The sequence below is a fragment of the Taeniopygia guttata genome, chromosome 6 (genome assembly GCF_048771995.1).
Source record: "Taeniopygia guttata chromosome 6, bTaeGut7.mat, whole genome shotgun sequence".
Taxonomy (NCBI): domain Eukaryota; kingdom Metazoa; phylum Chordata; class Aves; order Passeriformes; family Estrildidae; genus Taeniopygia; species Taeniopygia guttata.
Genome location: NC_133031.1, coordinates 22,861,598 through 22,881,457, shown reverse-complemented (window position 1 = coordinate 22,881,457; position 19,860 = coordinate 22,861,598). Strand labels below are relative to the sequence as shown.

Sequence of the window (19,860 nt, the reverse complement as noted above, 5' to 3'; positions counted from 1 at the left end):
ATGCCCCCGAGCCTGACACAGTGGAGAAGAATCCTATAATCCTTATAGCATAGGCTTCCACTTGGCATCACAGTCTGTCCCTTCAACTCTTGCAGAAGCTGGAGAAGTCAACACTGCTCCACTCTCCTAAGGCTTTGTGGACCATTTCCCATCCCACTCTGCTCCTTGCTCCCTCCTGGCTCCCCTGCTGCCCTTTGGACATCTTGGCACTGCAAAGCCTCTCCCTTTCCTCAGCCTGGGGACACAGCTGAGCAAAGTCCCACCCTTACAGGGTGGCCTGAGAGTGCAGAAATGCAGCCATTGGAGCCTGCTTGATCAAGTATCTCCAGAGGACAGATTTCTTGCTAAGGCAAAGGTAGGCACTGCCTCCAGCTTTGCCATCATGTTGGCTGTTGCAGTTTTCCTCTCCATTTCAATCCCCCTTCACGGAGAATTCACACACACAGCTACATGAAACACATGCTGGCAGAAAGGGCACAAGAACAAACAAGTTTTCAGACACATGGAGGCCTGTCCATCAAGAAGGGCTCCTTCTGTCCCTCTGCCCAGACCCCAGCACCTTGCTGCCACTTCCCCTCAACCCCCACCAATATTCTTGCAACCAGAAGCCAAGCTGCACAAATCTGCAGCTGACTCTGATGCAGCCACAGCATCAATGGAATGATTTCACCCACGCCAAGACAGCCTAAGCCTTCCACTTTGGTAATTCTGCAGCTCCAGGGTGCTATTTGATGGGACTGGTGACCTGGGGATGGCTTGGGGACCCAGGACACAGGGCCACAGGGCATGCAACTGTTGTAGCACAGGTAAGGGACCACTGCAGTACTGAGTGGTGACAGTGCAAGAGATTCCCATTGGTGACAGGCTCCCAACACGCAGGTGCCTGGTAATCCTGCCCAGGTGAATTATGCAACTCTGAATACTTGCTCTCTGCATATATCTGAGAACTTCCACAGCTTCCTCTATTTCCTGCTTTGTGCTGCCTGTAAACAGCTGCCACACTCATGCTCAGGGTCAGGAATTGGTTCCTACACATAGAATCTACTAATGATGGGTTATAAAGAGGCAGTGGGAATAACCCCAGCATCTCACCCTCTCCCTCATGAGGAACTTCCTCAGAGCCCTGAGAAAGCAGACAAACCAGGGCCTTAAGTTTTAGGGTGTACCTAAAACATGCAGGAGCAACAGAGTCTGTGCCACCACCTGTGCTTCCCTCCCACCTGGTCCTCTGCAAAATCCCCTTGCAGAGGCTGCACGAAGGAGTGGCGACCATGATGCTATTTCACTCAGTCCTGGGGAGCAGCCTTCCTGTGAGAGGCTGTCTGTGCTGGCCACCCACGTGTACCAGACTCCCAGTGCTGCCCTGGTGCTAGGGCAGGGTGAAGGCACACCCAAGGGAATTGCCCACAATTTCCCTGTGTACCTGGGTTTTTCTTCCTGGTCTGCACAAACTCTGAGTGCCGCAGGACACTGGGAGCCGTCCGTCTGTAGAAGCTGTTTCTCTGCAGCACAGAGCCCACTCTGTTTGCTTCCTCGGCCTCCTGCTCCCACACCTGGCTCCAGTCTGGCCGGCCTGTGCGTACCCTTGAGTGCTCTGCTCCACTGCTGCTCTTGGCTGCCATCCCAGGCCCTGGGGCTTCTCCTTCCAGCTCCCCACAGCCGTCGGAGTCAACGACACACGTCTCCAACTGTGTGCAGCCTGCAGCTGACCCCAGGTTCACACCACCATCTCCCAAGGACCTGACCGCAAATGCAGGAACTTCACAACCTCTGTCTGGACTGCTGTGGTACATGACATGGCCTTTGGCCCTCCTCTGCTGTTCAATGTCTTCTTCATCTACTTGGTCCCTAGTACCTGCACGTGGCCTTTCCTGCTCTCTATATGCTCTAGGGTTTCCACCATCTGTATACCACTTTTCCCCTTCCCTATATATTTGATTACCTCCATCCTCTCTATACTGCCTTCTCCTCTCCCTATACTCCCCAGAGTCCCTCTCCTGCCTGTGCCACCGTTCCTTTTTCCTATAATGTCTTCCATGCTCACTGTAGGCACTAGGATCTCTGTAGTCCTGATACCACCTTCCCCCCTCCCTACAGTCTCCAAAGCCTCTATCATCTCCATATTGCCTTTCCCTCTCCCTATACTGCCCAGGTACTCTGTCCTCTCTGTTCCGCCCTCCTCTTATCTCAGAACTGCAGTTTCTGTATTGAACACCCTCCCTTTCATACACCCGGTAGTTTCTGTCCTCTGTATCCTGTCTTCTGCCTTCCCAAACATTGTCTGCTCTCCCGCAGTCCATGTACTGTATCTGTCCCTTCCAAAAACCTCCATTCCTGCTCTGTTGGTCCACGGAGATGTCCTCCTGTCTCCTGGAACTGTCCCAGCCACTGTTTGCTCCTTGGCTGCCCGGGTACGGCCTCCTTGTCGCCCCGGGTCTGTCGCTGCAGCCAGCCACGTCCCGTCTCTGCACAGCACAACAGTCCTCATATTCCCAGCTGAGGAGCCGTGGTTCCCGTCCCGGATCCTCCATGCAGCGCTTCCTCTAAGGACAGGCGCACACAGTCCTGTGGGGTGTGCCAGGGCCCGACTCCCCTCACCCTCTGCTCCCTGAGCCCAGCCCCAGGCTGACGGCGCTCCTGCGCTCTGCTCCAGCACTGCCGTCCCAAGTGAAACGCAGGTGCTGCTTCCTGAAAGCAGCCAGCAAAGGCACGGGCCCAATCGCCGCAGCCCCGGCCTCCTCCACCTGCTGCCCAAAGTAATCAGTAACCAGCCCGGAGCGAGGAGGGGAGCCAGGCTGGGCTGGCCTGCACCGCCCAAACCGGCTCCGCCGCTTTGCCAAAACCTCTCTGCAGGCAGCTCTGAGGCAGGGAGGAGGAGGCCACTGGAGCATGCAGCGGCCCTGCCCTGAGACCAATGTCCTCAGGGAAGGGAAACAGAGCATGTGTGAGACCGCAGGAAGCCACAGAGCACAGGTGGGATACCAGATCTCCTATGAGATCTTCTTCTTTCCACCCCTGCTGCATGGAGGACACAGTGTGGTCTAGAAGAGGCTGGGCTCTGCTTCACACTTCACTGGGGCAAACTGAGGCCTTCAGGCTGCCCCTGGCTCAACCCTGATGCTGAGCCCATCCTCTTCCCAGCCCTCACCCGCAGTCACAAGAAGGTCAGGAGAGGAGCTGCTCCCTGCAAGACAGACCGGTGCCTCCACAGTGCCATGCAGTCACAGCTGCATGGTTCCCTGCCCCAGGGGAACAGCTGGTCCACCCGCTGACAGGAACGGGCTTGAAGGGATTACTTGGGTTATGGAGTCTGGTGCCAACACACAAAATAAGTTTCCAGAAGGCTATAGAAATACGCACTCCAGTAATGCTTCTTACTGCAGGGCACAACATATTCCCAGTTTTCCATGCCAAACACAGAGCTCCTATAAGAAACCAAGAGACAACCACAGCATGCCCTTGACCGAGAGAGCGAGAGTCTGTCGATGTCATCCATGTCTCAGGTTCTTGCAACACTTGTTAGGAACGCAGAGCCCATGCTCTCAGCTGGTAGAAGACAAAAATAAACCAATGGACTCTCCTACTCCAACTGCAGCAGGGCAAGCGCTAAACCTGCTGCAGCCTGGTCATCAGTGAAACCCCAGTGCGCTCATAAGACAGACCAAAAAAGCAACCTGATGATTTTAAACATTTTAAACTTTTACTGTAGAAAACCACATATTTTCTACTCTTCTACTCTGGCTTCCCAAAAGATACATTGAAGGGCTGGATTTCCCTCTGTGAGCTATTCCCCCTATAAGACTATGCATGCCCTGATTTCGTTGCTGGTCAAAGCTTAGTGAGAGCTTTTCTGCCTTCAGTGTCTCCACATTCCTAACAGTGGTTAAGGCAGAGGTCATGCCTCAGGCATGGCACAAACACGTCTTCCTGAGCTGATGCAACACCAAATTACTGTTCTGCCTGCTGCACTAGAGGTGGCCTAGCAAGACATGCTCTCTGGCCACACTCAGATGTGTCAGAAGGGACATGGCAGAGCTTGGGTAGGACACATCTTTATCAAAGGGTTAAAGAGGTCTCTTGAATGTGAGAAAAATCCCCTAGGACAACTGAAAGGATAGTAACTTGAGGATTCTTCAGCATAGTGCATTAGTTCTTGCCTAAAACTTCTAATTCCAGGAACCAACAGGTTCCACAGGATCAGTCCTCTGCCAGGAAGCACTGGGGCAGTAGGAGACATTTTCCCACAAGACTCATCCCATCAGAAATTTTCCCTTGAGATTCAGTCTAGACTTTCCTCTTCCTACCTTCAAGTTATTTAATCTAGCTTCAAATCCTCCAGGCCTCCTTCCAAGCATCCCTTTTGCACACCACTGTGGTGAAGGCTGTTTGTCACCCTGTTTTCCTGGTGCACCCATATCAGCCTTCATTCCCATGTGCTCTGCCTCTGACGTGATCATGCAGCAAAGTGCCTGGGCTCCCCAGTGCTGATTAAGCAGTGGGAGGATGGAGGCAATGAAGTCAAGAGTGAGTAACTCCCAGGCAGGAGCTGGCATTTCACTCCATCTCCCGCATGCAGTGCCCACATTTCCTGCACGTCGTGGGTTTCAGTAACAGAACAGCAGTGTCAGAGCTCCTTGGAGAAGCCTGGGAAGGAGCTGTGGGAGAAGATGTATGCAATTCCATTTTTCCATTCGTCTACTGTAACATCAAGTGTAATATAATTAAAGAGCACTGATTTTTACATGGCATCTTCATGTTTCAGAGACCAAATGTGCTGATATAATAATGGGAAATTCCTCTTTCCTGAGTAATTTTTTTCTGGGGTGCAAGAACAAAAGTCACATTTTCAGCTATAGATATGCTACAATTGTAAGCTCTTTGCTGCTATTACCAACAGAACAGTCCTGTTTTCTTGTCCTGGACTTCATGGATGGCAGGAGCACAGGATTTACTTTTTGCCCAGTAATTCATCCCAGGTCAGGTTCAGTCCCCTTCGGTGTACCCCTTCTCATATGAATAACAAATCCCCACAGGTCTGTGTCAGCACCAGAGCAGAAAACACAGGAAACCCAGTGCCCTGACAGGTTGAGAGCAGTCACAGCACAGATTCAGCAGTCAACTCAAATCTCAACTGCAAGCCCACCAGCAAAGCCACCCTGAAGTTGCTGCTCACTCCCCTAGAGATAAGAGAGGATGAGGCAGGGAGGCTGGAACTGCAGCAGCAGTGGTTTTCCTTTCCATCATGGAAATACTGGGAGTAGATGAGATGAAAGCTCTGGATGTATGGTGGGGCTGGAAAAGATGGGAGAGTTGGAAAGAAAAGGGGGTGGGGAAGACCAGGGCAAAGGGATATCCAGAGAAAGACACTGTGATTCTCCAAGGCAAAATCATGATGATATATACTGCAACAGTACTTACAAAATGATCAAAATCAAGAATTAAAGGGTATAAAAGACTGCCTTCAACAGTGTCTGTAAAACAGCAGAGACACCTGTGCTCCTGAAGCATTCCCCATCCCACGCTGTTATAGACTCACCTCTCAACTCCTGCAGCTCCATGCTGAGGCTCTCAATGTTGGAGTCACAGAAATCAAGGTTTTCCATGGTCTCTGCTCTCACCAGCTCATCCTGCTGCTCTTCCAGCATCAGGCTTAGTTCGGCACGGGTCTTGCTGTACGCCTCCAGGTCTCTCTCCACCTCTCCAATTCTAGTCAGCAGGATGGAGCTGGAGGAGGCTGATCCAGCCTGTGTCAAGTCCTCACATCCCTCCTCCACCTGCTGCTCTGGGGTGCTGGGCTGAAGCTGTGCAGGGCTGACATTTTTCCGCTGGTTGCTGGGTGGAGGCCGGGGCGCAGGCCGGGAGGGTTTGACGGAGAAGGACAGAGACCTGCCCTTGGGCACCGGGCCGCCATGCACGTGCGCAGCGGCTGTCGTGAGGCTGCTGGGCCGAGGAGGGGGTGGCCTCAGGGCCCTTCTCCTCTCTGCCTGCCTGGAGTGGGACACAGATTCAGGAGACCCGCGGACAATGTCCTTCTCGGAGCTGTAGTCCAAGATGGAGAAGTGACGGGAGACCTTCTCCTGCTCCGTACCAGTACTTGACAGACTCTTCTCAAACTGGGCCAGCTGCTCCGTCAGTTTGGAGTCCAGGTCCGTGCAGCTGTCCCCCTGCACTGCAAGAGGGTAGCACTCCCCCCAGCTCCCAGCCCGTGTGTCCAGGCTCACCTGGGCAGTTCCTAAGCTGGAACAGGGCTTGGACTTCTCCAATTTACTGTCCATCCAATTGTCTAGGTCCTGGGTCCTGCTCTGGCTCTCCTGGGGCTCAGATGCTGCCCAGCTATTAGCAGATAAAATCACTTGGTTCCTGCAAGGATTTTGGGGGAAGTGGGGAGCCTGCAAGGGCACAGTGGGGCTGTCTCCATCATGCTTAGGGAGGGAGTGAGTTTCTGAGTTTCCTGGGGCTGCTGAAATAGTTCCCCCAGGCTCTGGCTCACCTGCTTGGCCAGGCCTGCTGCCCTGTGGGGGAGGCAGCTGAGCAGAGGGGAGAATGCCATTGACTGACTTTGTGTGGGGAGAGAGGACCGAGCCCACCGTGCCTTCGGGATGCAGCTCTTGGTGTCCTGTGTTGGGAAAGGCCTGGTGCTGTCGCAGGTCAGTGCCAAGAGGACCCTCTGACCTCCCTGCCTTGTGAGACAAAATGGTGGCAGGCTCAGGATATGTGGCCAAGCCATCCTCCTTTTCCCTGCTATCCTTCTCTGGCAAAGGAGGAGTTTCACAGCAAGTGCTTTCTGGATCTTGATGGATGCTCAATCCACAACTGCCTCCACCTTGCAGATCCCCAGCACTCATCTTTTCCATGCAAGCCTCAGAGGCTTCCAGCCTCACAAATCTGTGTGGAAAGATGCCACGTTTTCCTCTCAGCTCCCCCTCCAGCCAGCCATCCTCCAGAATGCCTACAATCCGAATCCTGTCACCCACATCAAAATCCAGTTCCTTGGACTCCAGGGCTCGGAACTGGTAGAGGGCAACACCATAAGTACTCCCTGGCTCATTGTCTTCTTTGTGGGGCATCTCTACTGTCCCATTGGTGTCACAAGTCCCTGTGGGCTCTGGATGCACTGAGGTTCCTGGTGCTCGCAGAGGAGTAAGCAATTCCACAAAACCCTCTGGGAAGATGCCCCTGCAGCCTCTGAGCTCACCCTCAAACCAGCCAGGCTCTGGGACACCAACAATGTTAATCACATCCCCTTCCCTGAAGTCCAGTTCCTCCTCCAGCTGAGCAGACAGGTCCATCAGGGCCTGGGCTTGGCCCAAGGAGTAGGCAGGCACCTCCAGGAGAGGGCTCTGGGACAGCTGACGTCTCCGAACTGAAAGGCACAGCTCCCTCACACATGATGAGGGGAAAAAGCCCTTGGAACCCCAGCTGCTTTGGCCCTGGAGCCAGCTGGAGGCCAGGGACCCCGCCAGGATCACCAAGTCTCCTGCAGAGAATAAGACACAACAGTTTAAAACTGCTCCCATTATTGCTTCCCACCTCCTATTCCTGCCTCCCCGTGCTCCCTCCTGGCTGTGGGTGAGGACTGGCACTCTGTTATAGCACAGTGCGTGCTGGGGATGCACACAAGCACAGGATGGGATTAAGGCAAGAAGTATCAGCAGCCTCTTGTACATCTGAGACACACAGTTTGGCTGCAAAGCCGTGCAGATGCATCAAAGCTTTCATTCTCCCCCAAAGCAAGTCTAAGATTTGGAGATTAGAGGTCAGTTAAAAGGCAATTGTAAATTTACTGTGATCAGGTGACGCCAATTTTTGAAGTTTCATGAGTAATGACAGATCATGAGAAACTTGTATCAAAGTGGCAGAAGCCTAGAGGACCATGGTGGATTTGGCATGACCCATGTAATGGGGAATTAGGAGATTCACCTCTTTCTTCTGACACTTTAGGCAGGATGTTGTGACTAGGTTCATCCATCTGGAAGGACAGGTGAGGCTTTTGAGGTGCAAAGCAAAGGAAGGGAATGGAGATTACCTCTCTGCAATGATAAGCTCCCTGGCTCTTGAGATGTGAAGTCATTGGTACAAACAAACAGTTTTTCTCCCTGCTTCAAAGGGGGAATATCCACAGGTTCAACAAAGCTGCTAGGAAACTGCCCTAAAAGGAGAATGAGTTGTCAGCAACGAGTCTTTTCTGTGACCTACCACTATCTCCACCCTCCTTCCAGATTTTGGGATCTATTCACCTCTTGCTAAAGGAAACTACCCAATTACCCTGGGTACCTCAATAGTCTGGTGGAAGAAGAACAAGTTTGGGATCTAGGAATTCTTGGGGTTTTAAGCACTTAAGAGCTAAAAGAGCTAAAAGTACTTAAGAGAACAAAAGGTTTGAGCCCTTGGCTCACTCCAAGTAACAACAGGTTGTGTGCATTACTGGGACTGTAATCTGGGACTCCATCAGCATGGAGCTTCCAGGAACAGACATACTGGGTTTTCTCTGCCCTTACTGCTTCCTTTCCAACTCAGAACCATGATGAGGACTAAGGAATCCAGTAATGCTGGATCATGGGAGCAGTGTCTTCTGACTGGGCTCCTTCCTCCATAGGGCTTGGCCCCTGTGCAGTCTCAGCACAGAATTCAGACTGCCACATTTGGGATGGTCACACCTGTGAGTCACAGGCTCTGTCACAGCTTCAGCACTGCTGGGACTCCAAGGACTTTCCCCACTGTCATTCTGTGTATCTGTTTCACCATGGCACATTTGTTGGCCATCAGATACTAATTTCAGTCCTGAGAGCCATGTCCTGAGAGATGTGGCAGAGCCCATTGCAAAGGCCACTAAAAGTGTCTTTCGTATATAATTTGAGTCAAGGGGATATGATGAAGTATGGGCTAGCACCACACCCAGCATTGCCTCTGGGTGACCAAATATTTTCTAATAAAAGTGAAAAAACCATATCCTAGACATCCAGAGCTTTACACAGTGTTTAGGCAGCTCGAGGCTTGCTATTCTCTGCTGCTTCCTTCACAGTTTTAACCAACTCTCTTTTTCCTTATCTTAGTTTCCTGCTTTGTACATGGAAACAACATAATGCTGTAAGAAAGGAATTACTGTTCATGGAGTTAACAGTAATTATTCCACAGACTAATGAGTGCAACTAGGCTGCAACACCTCCACAGCTTCTATTCTAAAGTGCTTTTCAATTCCCTATAACTTTAATTTAGATAGCTGGGCAAAAAACTACAACAGCAGTTGTAGAAAGCAGGAATGCAATTGGGTTTTGAGTTAAAGGTCATTATAAACATTCAGTTTGACTTCAGCATGTTTCTGAACATGACCTATGACACACATCTGTTTGTTCTTCCTTAATATCTTCATCTTCTATATAACAACCTCACCAGTTATGCTGGGAGACAAAACTCTGTTGAAAAATGCACACATAATCCTTGCCCAATGACTTCAGCAGCAGAAACAAGATCAGGCACATGCTCATTCAATGCCACTTATCAGTCACATGGAGCACAGGAGGGAAGTGCTCCTGTGCACCTTTGTTTCAGACAGTAGACAGCTTGTGACTGTTAGGAGAGACCAGACTGCTGCTACAATAGCAGTCTCATCTCTACAGCCAGGGATGAAATCAGTTCCACCCTCATGCTGAAGACAGAGGCAGGTTTCTGCTTTGAAGTGGCCTGGCTTTCATCTCCCCAAGAGCTCACACATCTTCTTAACATCAGGATTAAGATGAGAAAGAGCTGCCTAAACAGACTATGAGACTCTTAGTGTTTCACTAAGAGCATTCTGTTGCTTCAGAGGTTTCTCACACCCTCCTAAAAGTTTAAAGAGACTTGCACACCATTCCAGGCACCTAGATATTGATGATAATTTGTGCACAAAGATGCTTTAAAGCAGAAAGGAGGAAATGGGGCTGAATCAGAGGCCTTGGGGGGGGGTGGGGGGAAACGACGACACATGGTCACTGTTGTTCTATCTTCACTGACAAGGTCACTTGGACTGGTTTCCAGAGTGGATGCATTTCCACTCTCAGTGCATCTGTTTCCTTTCTCCCCTTCCACTGCCACAGCAGGTCAGTACATAAACTAGCCAGGAAATGGGCAGTCTCTCCACAGAGGCTGGAACAACCAGAAACTCCTATCTCCTTGAGAACTGACTATCCACTAACCTCTCTCAAAAAACAACAGACAAGCTTGTCTGAATAGCTGACCCAAAGCTGGCAGGAGACCAGTGGCAACTTTCAATCTTAGTCCCAACCAAAGTCCCATGAAAGATTTAGTAAATCAAATCAGGTCGTCCCCACCAAGGGAAGATGTGCTCATGGAGTGCACACTTAGCTGGCACTTGTATGGAGCCAGGTGCAGGCATTTCCAGCTCTTACCTGTGACACCTTCCTTCTTGCCAAGGAGCCAAAACTCGTCCACCACAGCCAGCACCTCGATGACATCTCCCACGAAGAGGGGAAGCTCTTCAGAGACGCTGGGACAGAAATCAAAGACTGCCCGTACCACGGAGCCAGCCTCCATTGTGCAGGGTCTGAAGACAAATCAGTGCCTAAGGCTGAGACAGTGAGAAATTTGTCAGCTCTCAGAAACACCTGAAATTATCACACATAAGCCCAAGAAGTAAAACCCTTCCTGAGCACAGAGGCAAATGTGGGGAGATCCTGTCCTGAGCTCCCTGCCAACCCCTTCCCACATGCTTCAGGAGCCAAGGGGCTGCAGCAATGCAGCCTCCATGGTCTAACCCGCCTTGTCCCACTCCTCTGGCTAGCTCTGTAGGATCATGTGTTTGTGCTGCAAGGGGGGGGACAAGCAGCAAAAAATTTGGAAGTGCATTCCCGTCAGGAAGGAAGCAAGAGGAGGGGAGGAAGCTCAGCACTTCCTTGACATGTGGGGCACAGCTCAGTCTGACAGGGCCTGGTGAGCAGCCACCACCAACCACTTGCACGTCCCACCACACACTCTGGCAGGATGGGCACAGGAATCCCTCTCTCCATGCCACCACGCAGGGCTACAGGAACCGCACGCTAAACTGGCACCACAATTCTGGCCCAGCAAGAGAAGAGGCACAAAGTCCTCTCAGGCAAGCTCAATACCACCATCCTCATTCTCAGACCTGAGAATCCTTTCTGAGATCCTGACTGAGATCCTTTCTGCCTTCTAGGTACCTGGCTCAGACATTCCCTGGGTGGCCCCACCATGGCTCTTGGCAGAAGTCAGATTGAGATGAGGACGCAGATCCTGTCCAAGCCTCTGGGAGCCAAAGCTGAAATTCCTCCTGGCAGGAGACTTGAAAGCAGGCAAAGACCTCCTTGTCAAGGGTTATGTCCTGGATTCCCCCTTACTCTGAAAGTGGCTGTTGAGGACACTCTTCTGTATAATTTCTGCTTTTCAGCCTCACCGTCAAGGAAATACAGTGCACCAAGGCAGCTGCAGTCCTGCAGCTTAAGCTGCTCCTTTGTCTCCCCCCAAATTCCTCAGGATGGGAACAGGAAGGTTCATCCATCCAAAACAACCAGAAACTTTAAGATTACTGCTCACCTGCACCTCAGACCAATGAGTTTACTTTCATTTCCTGACCCACTGCAAATACAGGCACAGGACAGCACTGCCAACACCTCTCCCGGTGCTTTCAGAGCGCTGCGCTCTGCCACGCTGGGACACCGGCGTCCGCCCCACCAGCCCCCCTGGCACAGGCTGCTTTCGCCCCACACCTCGAGCAGTCCCCGCTCCGACACACCGTCCCGGCCGTGGGGCCGCTCTGCTCCTCCCCGGAGCGGCTCCGAGCGCCGCTGCAGGCGCCGCCCAGCCGCTGACACCGCCCGTGTCAGCACGGCTCCAACCCCCCTGCCAGCTCCGGGCAGGAACAGCGCCGGCACAACACAGCACAACGCAAACACACGGCCCCCCCAGGGTAGCCTTTCCCCGTACAGCACACACAGCCCACCTGCGCCCCGGAGAGTCGGGAACAGGAGAAGCTAACGCAGGCAGCAGAGATATGTCCCTGCTAACGAGGTGCGGGCAACTTCCAGAGAGAGTGCCAGTGGGGGATCCAGGCAGGGAAAGGCTTTCTGCTGACGGGACCATTCTGTTTATCCAGTCCGACTCACCTCCTGGGAACAAAGTGGGTTTGTACTCAGCAGGAACAGCTTCCTCATCACGTCTCTCCCCGCCCCCAGCCATTCCTCTGCTGCAGCCAGCATGCTGTGCCTCTGGCCACCCTCACCTCTGCCATCCTGTCTGCCTGTCACTCCTATTGATCTCCACTGCCTTCCCCATCGCACGTGGGCTTCCCGGGACACAGGCTGTCCCTTTGTCACCAGCTTTGTGCTGGCTGCACAAAGAAAGAGCCCAATATCCAGCAGCAGACAGCACTCTGCCACCAAAAAGAGATGAATGGACTGAAGTGAATTAGGAGCACAAAGAGCTGCAGTTCAGGATAGCAGAAACCTACTGAGGCAGAAGGAGTAACAGTATTAAAAACATGACCATGTGGAGCGAGGAAAAGGACAGAAAAGCCATCAATTAGCTTGAAAATACTAAAGACAATTAAGGATCCTTCTGCTGTTAGAGGTGGGTTGCCTGGAGCATGCTGCTGCATGTTCTCATGGGAACAGGAGCAGCAGCAGCAGGCACAGCAGCAGCCCTTTGCAGACACCCAGGCTGCCCTCCACCCCCGGACAGGCTGCCAGCTGAGCTCAGGCTCCTAGGAATTCTCTGAATATTCATACTCTGAATATTCAGACTTCATAGCAGCACTGGACAAAGAGGGAAAAGCATTGCAGGCACAATTGCTGCCTTAGGGTAGTTTCTCCAGGCGCACATGATGGTACAGTGAGATTTCTTGTATGTCTTCTGTCAAAGGTATAATGTAAGAATGGGCAGAGATATGCAAAGATTACAATATGTGTGCTGCAGACACAGTCCCGGCTTTGCTACAGTCACTGGCGCTGAGAATAGAGCCCTGCCACTGATCCTGCCCATGGAAACAGGAGTGTCACTTCCTTCAACACACCTGCAACTCTGGGGACTCATCATTAAAATGTGCATTAAAAGATTTTCCAATGAGATGGAGATAGAGAGGGACAGGCAGGACTACAATAGTTCCAGCATGTATATATTAATTACAGTTATAATAAACCACTAATCTATTCATGTCCAAAGCATTCCCTGAGAGGCAACTTGTAAGAAAGCGTGAAGCAACTTCTGAAACTGCCAAAAAAAGAATCCCAACAGGCTCATGTTCCCTCAGCAGTACCAAGAAGAGCAAGATCACTCCCTGACTCCATTGGAGTATAGACAGCATGCCCTTGTATTTGCAAGTAGTAAATCAGTCTTGTGGAGCTTGCTTGCTCAATTACATGAATTAAACACAAAATATTACGTTTTCCAGGGCCTTGGCCTTGTCTTACTCCCTGCAGTGCTGCCTGCCAACATTTTCTACAAACCCCCACCTAGAGAAGGAAGCCTCCCAGCATATTCCAGACTGGAAACTTACTGAGTCCAACCCTTCAGGCTTAATAGTGGACCTGAGCTTCTTCCAGATCCACCCTAGATCTGGTGAAAACAAACATTCAGCAATAGCTCACGCAGAGGCTCCAGAAGGAAAAGCAGACTGCAGGGAGAGCAGGGCTCCGCCTGTGATTCCCTGTGAGTCACGGCTCCTGACTGCTGGCCAAGCACCTCTCACCTCAAGGATGGGTGATCCTTTCCTGCCAGAGGGAAGGAGGGAGAGCTCTGCCACAGCTGAGCAAACTCTGGGACTTCAGGCTGGGGGAGGTCAGGACTGTGGATCGCAGGACTCCTGCCCCCACCCAGCATCCAGAGAGAGCCTCACTGTGCAAGTATGAAGCTGTGGCGCAGCAGGAACTCGCCCTGCTGAGAACACACGGGCTCTGTCTCACTGCCTGATCCTGCACAAACCAGGTAACATGTTCCTGGCGCCTGACCACAGCCTGCCTGGTGCCAAGCTCTGGGCCTGACACAACAGCATTGTGCAGCAAGGCAGGGAGTGGATTCCCAGGGCGTTAATCACTCCCTCAGTCTGTATACATGCATGCTCAGCACACACTAACATTACCTTCATGGAAGACTGCTTATCCAATTTTGCTATTAGCTCTGGAGTGTGTCTGGTCCAGCACGGGTCGATGGAAGCAGGGACCAGAATGAAATTATAGCTATTAACTCTGTTACAATATTGTTTTGAGATCTTCAGCACAGACTGGGTCACCAAGAAATGACATTTGCACATAGACTCTGACAACTTCTTCTATTCCTCCTCTTCTTGCAGCTGAAATTGTGCAGGGTAAGAAATCCAAAATAACCGACTCACCAGCATCAAATGTAATTGTCAGGCACTTGCTAGAAGTACCATCACTTAGATGGAGGCAGGACTACTGAAGATGCTGAAGCAAGGATTTTAAACACTTAAGAGATAAGGCAGCAATGTGAAGAGGCCATTTAGGCTGATTACAAGAAGTATTAACAGCCCCAGTAGAAAGGGAGACCCAAAGGGTTTGAGGGCAGCTAATTCACTCCTATCCCAAAGCACGGCTCAGACCATGAGATAAAAACCAGTAATGGATAGATGCCACAAATTAAGCAGCAAAGAAACCAAACTTAACAGGTGCTATTGTCACTTGTCTCTCCACTAAATAATACATTCCAGTTTCTCACTCAAGAAGCAGCACTGTTAGAACTATGGAGAGTATGACTACACTGTAACTGAAGAACTAACATTTCACCAAACAGACCAAATATGCCATGTAGGCTTCCACAGGCATGCAGGATTTGCACAAGAGGGACAAGTAGATTCTTGTTCAGTGGATGTCTCAATCTCTATAATAACTTCAGAATCTGCATGAGCAGTAGACCAGGAATGGTCATATTCCCAGAAATGTACAAAGACAAGCTTGTCACAAAATGATTAGAGAAATTAATATTAAAAATATTAAACAAATACTGTCAGTGATGTTTTTAAAAATTGAAAAACACCCTGCATTTCATTAAGTCTTTTTGTGCCTCCTTCCACTCATTATAGCTCAGTGTCCACTGAAAACAGAATCCACCTGCAGTGACAGAGATACCCCTCAGTTCAGTGCACCCTTCAGCTGCTGGAAGATTGGCTTTGACAAGAGAGCTGCTGCAGCTCTTGATGTGCTCTAGACTGCAGGATTAGCACACAGTGGGAGGAACCAGCAGTCATGCTTGGCTTTTCACACCATTGTGTCAAGAACAGAAGCTTACTAACTACATACTAAGACATTTCTACCTTTTCCCTATGTTCCTTCATGTGTTCTCCAAATCTAGACGGCCCTCCTTCCCTCCTCCATACCCCAATGCATCTGCACAGCCTGCACTGTCCTCATTCACACTTCTAGGATAGGACATTACCTGCACACCAGCATGCCCTGACTGCTCCCATCAGTCTTCAGAGCTGTGGCCACCCACACTCCCTCTCTGCTCAGAGCAGAACATGTTGCTCTGTAAAGCTCCCCGGTCCCTGCTTGCCTGCACATTCCTGGATGGAATAAACAATACCCCGTTGAGCCAGGCTGCCTGGGCCCCAGCTGGAGATGGTGCCAATGCAGGGACTGTGGCTCCAGCAAGTGCAGAGCTGATCCTGTGAATCCAAACAGAATGGACAACGCAGCAAGCAGGGCAAACCCCCAACTAATGGTGCTGAGGAGAGGAGCCTTCTCCCACCAGGGAATGCAGATCACTGCAGCTTCTTTATAGGACACGATGCTTGTCTCAGCAGATCCCAAAGAGTCCCCCAGCTAAGCTTCATATAGTGGGAAACATGAGAGGTGTTCTGCACTCCACCTCCTAACGCCACACAGCCCTAAGGAGAAAGAGGAATCTTCTCATTCTAAAGAGAAATAGCTTCTTTTGCTTTGTCTGTGACCTGATAGATCAAAAATCATTGATATGAATATATTTTTGGTTGGATCATCGACCCCTGAAGAACCAGGACTATCAAGTAAAGGGCTACTTAAGCAAGCTCTGGCCTCCCACCACACCTGTGTGGCACAGGAGCTCTTCAGTGTACCAAACGAGTCATTCAAACCACTACTTCTCTCCAGCTGGGCTCTGGCTGTCAGTGTTCTCACCTGCTCTGTTGCAGGATGTGTCTGAGGGCAGGCTGGTGGTGTTTGTGTGGGTTAAGAGTGGCGTGGCAAGGAAGCAAGAGGAGCTCGTGCTGAGCCAGATGGCAAGCAAACAAAAGTCATCAGGAAACTAGAGCACAGCATCAATTTTTAATGCAAAGCAGAACACCTTGCCACAACATGTGACCAAGATGACTGTGATGGATATTTAATCTCTGGCAATGGGGTCCCAAGCATGCAAAGGCCAGAACACTAGCTTGGAAGAGAAGAGGTTCTAAAATTCTGTATGCTGTGGCAGCACGGAACTTACCGATTTTGTTTAAAAGTCCTGTCTCCTGCCACCCCAAGGTATGTGGTTGTGTCTCTTCCCAGTTTTGCAGACAGACTAAAATTATACAACTTAGAATAAGGAACAGACAAAACCCCAAGAGCAGAATCACCATTGCTGTGCAGTACCTGTGGCTGGGCTACAGGTGGTAAGCAGCATACAATTACAAAATTAGTCATTACACCTTGAGTACATATCCAAAACAAGTTGAACTGGGACTACAAGGACATTCCTGAACACTGTAGCACTTGATTTTGCACCCTGAGCAATATTCTTCAAGATAACTTTTAGACAGAAGCCCATTATAATGCTTTGGCTGCTGGGTGGAGAGACCAGAAATCTGGAAATTACTTGAGTGTGACTTGGAAACTCTGTTCTTTGCTTACCACCATTCCTATTCGGTACTGTATCTCCAAAGAACCTCAGTCCTCAGCAGGGACTCTGCTGCTACCTGGACCTCTTCCTTTCAGAGTCCCTAGGTGCTCCTGAGCAGGAAGCAATAAATTTTATCCCCCCACAGAAAGGTTCTAAAAATAAGACAAAGTAAAAACTGTGTCACTCAGAAGTGGGGTTGAGTAATGTGATTAGAAATATACTTTTGCTGGAGGTAGAGGGAAAATTATCAGTTAAGGCAATGAAGTGCTAAGGTAAGCACAAGTCAGGCTGTCCCACCTAATCTTACATCACCACTGTCACAAAGTCCGTCTGAAGTCACCAACTGCAGGGACACCTCAACTGCACCCAGAACCCCAAGAGGTCACACAGCCATGGTTCCCATGACAGCTGGCAGAGGTGGTGCCCTGTAAAGCTCTGAGAATTGCTCTTTTCCTTTGCCCCTACTGCTCAGCTCCTCTCATCCCATTATCAACAGTACTTTAAAACTGCTGTATGTTCAAGCTAGTTTTTAATGTCACTGCAAATTCTAAGCAGAGCAGCTGGAGAGACAACTGAAGCCTTTGGCCCTGACAGAAGAGAGGATCTCACGCACAGAAAGTGGAGGCCAGCTCAGAGACGTGGGCACCGTCAGCACTATGGAGGCCTCACACACAAGCAGGACGCATTTAGACACTGCCCAGCACGACTCACAGCCAGAGTGAGTCAAGATGAGGGGGATGATGGTGACGTCTTGTAGCATGGTACAGAGGCTGTTAGTTGGCAAAGCATCTGCAAAACTGCAAATTCTGTATCTATGAACTTTCAGACAAAGAGATAAAATCTCAGTGGAAGCAAAGGAGAGAATGGCAGAGGCAAGGGGAAAGAAAGCCTTTTCAGAAGAAACTGAAAGTTATGGAATCACGACAAACGTCAAAGCAGACGTTTACGCTTATGACACAACTAGAGGTTTCCTAGGTACTACGGCAAGGAGAATGAGATATGAAAGTGGAGAGACAATTTCAAACAGAAGGAACAGCACCAGAGATGTTTGAACCCAAAGGCTAAATTACATCAAGGACAGGATCAGCTGAGGTACCACTTAAGGTCAGCAAAGGGACAGCAGAGGAGCAGCAGCTGTCTCATAGTATTCTGAGGGTGACCCAAGCCTACATCCCCTGGCAGGGCCACTGGAGAAGACACCTCCAGTTCACCTCTGATAAGTACAAGGCAATGGGGACAAGCTGCCAGTGTTGCAAGAGGGTTTTGTGTTTGTAAGAGTGAAAACAAACAGGGAATTCTTTTAAGTTTCTCTTTTCAGGCTTGAACCGAGTGAATGCCCTCAGAGAAGCACTCGGGAAAGGGACAGTGCTGCAGCTTTGAGCTTCTGCTCTCTGTATAAAACCACTTGTGCCACCCTCACGGGTGTGCAACTCCAGACTCCCGGTGCCAAACCACTATGGGACAGTCACAGAATTTCTAAAGGGCCAGGTGCTCTCCTACAACAAGCTGTCCAGGCAACACCAGCTACCATCAGCTGCCCACCTGCCTGTATGGTGGTGACCACCCGGGTTACCACTGCCTGAACAGACACGGCTTAGGAGACAACAATCCCCAAGTGCAATGTGGGGAGCAGACGGGCGACTCCCGCGGTACCGCACAGCTGCTCCACGCTGCCCAGGTGCCCGAAGTGCTGCCAGGGCAGCGTGTGTGCTGTGGGAACGGGGCACAGCGAGCGCCCAGCTGGGCACGCAGGGCTGGAGGGCCACACGCTGCCGCGGCGCGGCTGGCCCGAGGGGAGAGCACACACCCGAGCTCGGGGCACACCAGCCTGGGGCACCCACGGCCGGTCAGCGCGGCCCAGGGCAGCCCCCGGCACAGGCAGCCCCGGCACAGGCAGCCCCGGCACAGGCAGCCCCGGCACAAGGCAGCCCCCGGCACAAGGCAGCCCCCGGCACAGGGCAGCCCCCGGCACAGGGCAGCCCCCGGCACAGGGTAGCCCCCGGCACAGGCAGCCCCGGCACAGGGTAGCCCCCGGCACAGGCAGCCCCGGCACAGGGTAGCCCCCGGCACAGGCAGCCCCGGCACAGGCAGCCCCGGCACAGGGCAGCCCCCGGCACAGGGCAGCCCCCGGCACAGGGCAGCCCCCGGCCCAGGGCAGCCCCCGGCCCAGGGCACCCCCACGGCCGCGGCGAGCGGGGCCCGGAGCGGAGCGCGGGAGGCGCCGGCGGGGCGCGGGCCGGGCCGGGCCCGGCGGAGGCGCAGGCCGGGGGCGGCCGCGGCATGGGGGGAGGCCGGCGGGGCAGCGGCCAAACCGGGCAGCGGCGGGCGGGGAGCGCCCGGCTCCCCACGGCCGCTCCGGCGGGTCCCTACCTTCTCCCGGCCCGCTCCGGGCGCTGCGGCCGCTCCGACCCCGGGGGTCCCGCTCCCGCCTCCGCCCGCCCGCGGCCGCCCAGCCCCGCCCGGGCCCCGGCCGGCCCGGCCCCCAGCGCCCGGCCGCCTCCGCCCGGCCCGGCCCGGCGTGGTGCCGCCGGGAAGGCGGAGCTGCTCCGCGGGGCTGGCCCGCATCCCGGGGAGCCCGGGGCTCGGGTGACGTGGGGACTTCGCCCTCTGCAGCACCGCTCGGCCCCGGCTGCGACGCGTTTCCCCGGCGGCCCACGGGGCCAGCCCGCCGCGGGACACGGTGCCCAGCCGGTGCCCAGCCGGGACGTGGGGTGCAGCCACCCCCGGGCTGGACACGGCACTCGTGCGCCGTGCACCGGGCCAGGCTGCCGGCAGAGCGCCCCGGAGCCCGGCGCGGAGCACGGCAGGCAGCTGCCTGTGCAAAGCCTGTCGTGCTTCCCCACAGCGCGCTGCCGCCTCGCACGCACTGCCGGGGCTCCCCTTCCCCGCTGCTGCCGTGTGGGAATCTCGCTGCCTTCTCGGCTTTGGCTTTGGCAGCAGCCAACGAGTGAGTCTGCACTGTTCATCTGGTGCAGTCTCAGCTTTGCCGCTAGCAGCCTCCTTGGCTGCTGAGATACCTTGTAAGATCATGCCAAAGCACTA

At 52.5% G+C, this 19,860-nt stretch overlaps 1 protein-coding gene across 5 annotated transcripts in view; it reads right to left on the bottom strand.

The window, feature by feature from the left end:
- The window catches only part of DNMBP (dynamin binding protein), a 34,935-nt gene extending 15,615 nt beyond the window's left edge, over positions 1-19,320 (bottom strand). For 2 of the 5 annotated variants that reach the window (XM_030276188.4, XM_072931156.1), the window contains exons 1-4: positions 19,189-19,320; positions 10,386-10,564; positions 8,027-8,149; positions 5,537-7,477 (exon numbers count right to left, since the gene is read on the bottom strand). In XM_030276188.4, the coding sequence (XP_030132048.4) occupies positions 5,537-7,477; positions 8,027-8,149; positions 10,386-10,530 (2,209 nt within the window). In that variant the 5' untranslated portion in view covers positions 10,531-10,564; positions 19,189-19,320. Of the gene's footprint in view, positions 1-1,423; positions 2,762-5,536; positions 7,478-8,026; positions 8,150-10,385; positions 10,565-11,953; positions 15,142-19,188 lie in introns of those variants that run through there. The other 3 variants (XM_030276189.4, XM_072931157.1, XM_030276191.4) reach the window with 3 other exon arrangements.
- Between the last annotated feature and the right edge of the window lie 540 nt (positions 19,321-19,860).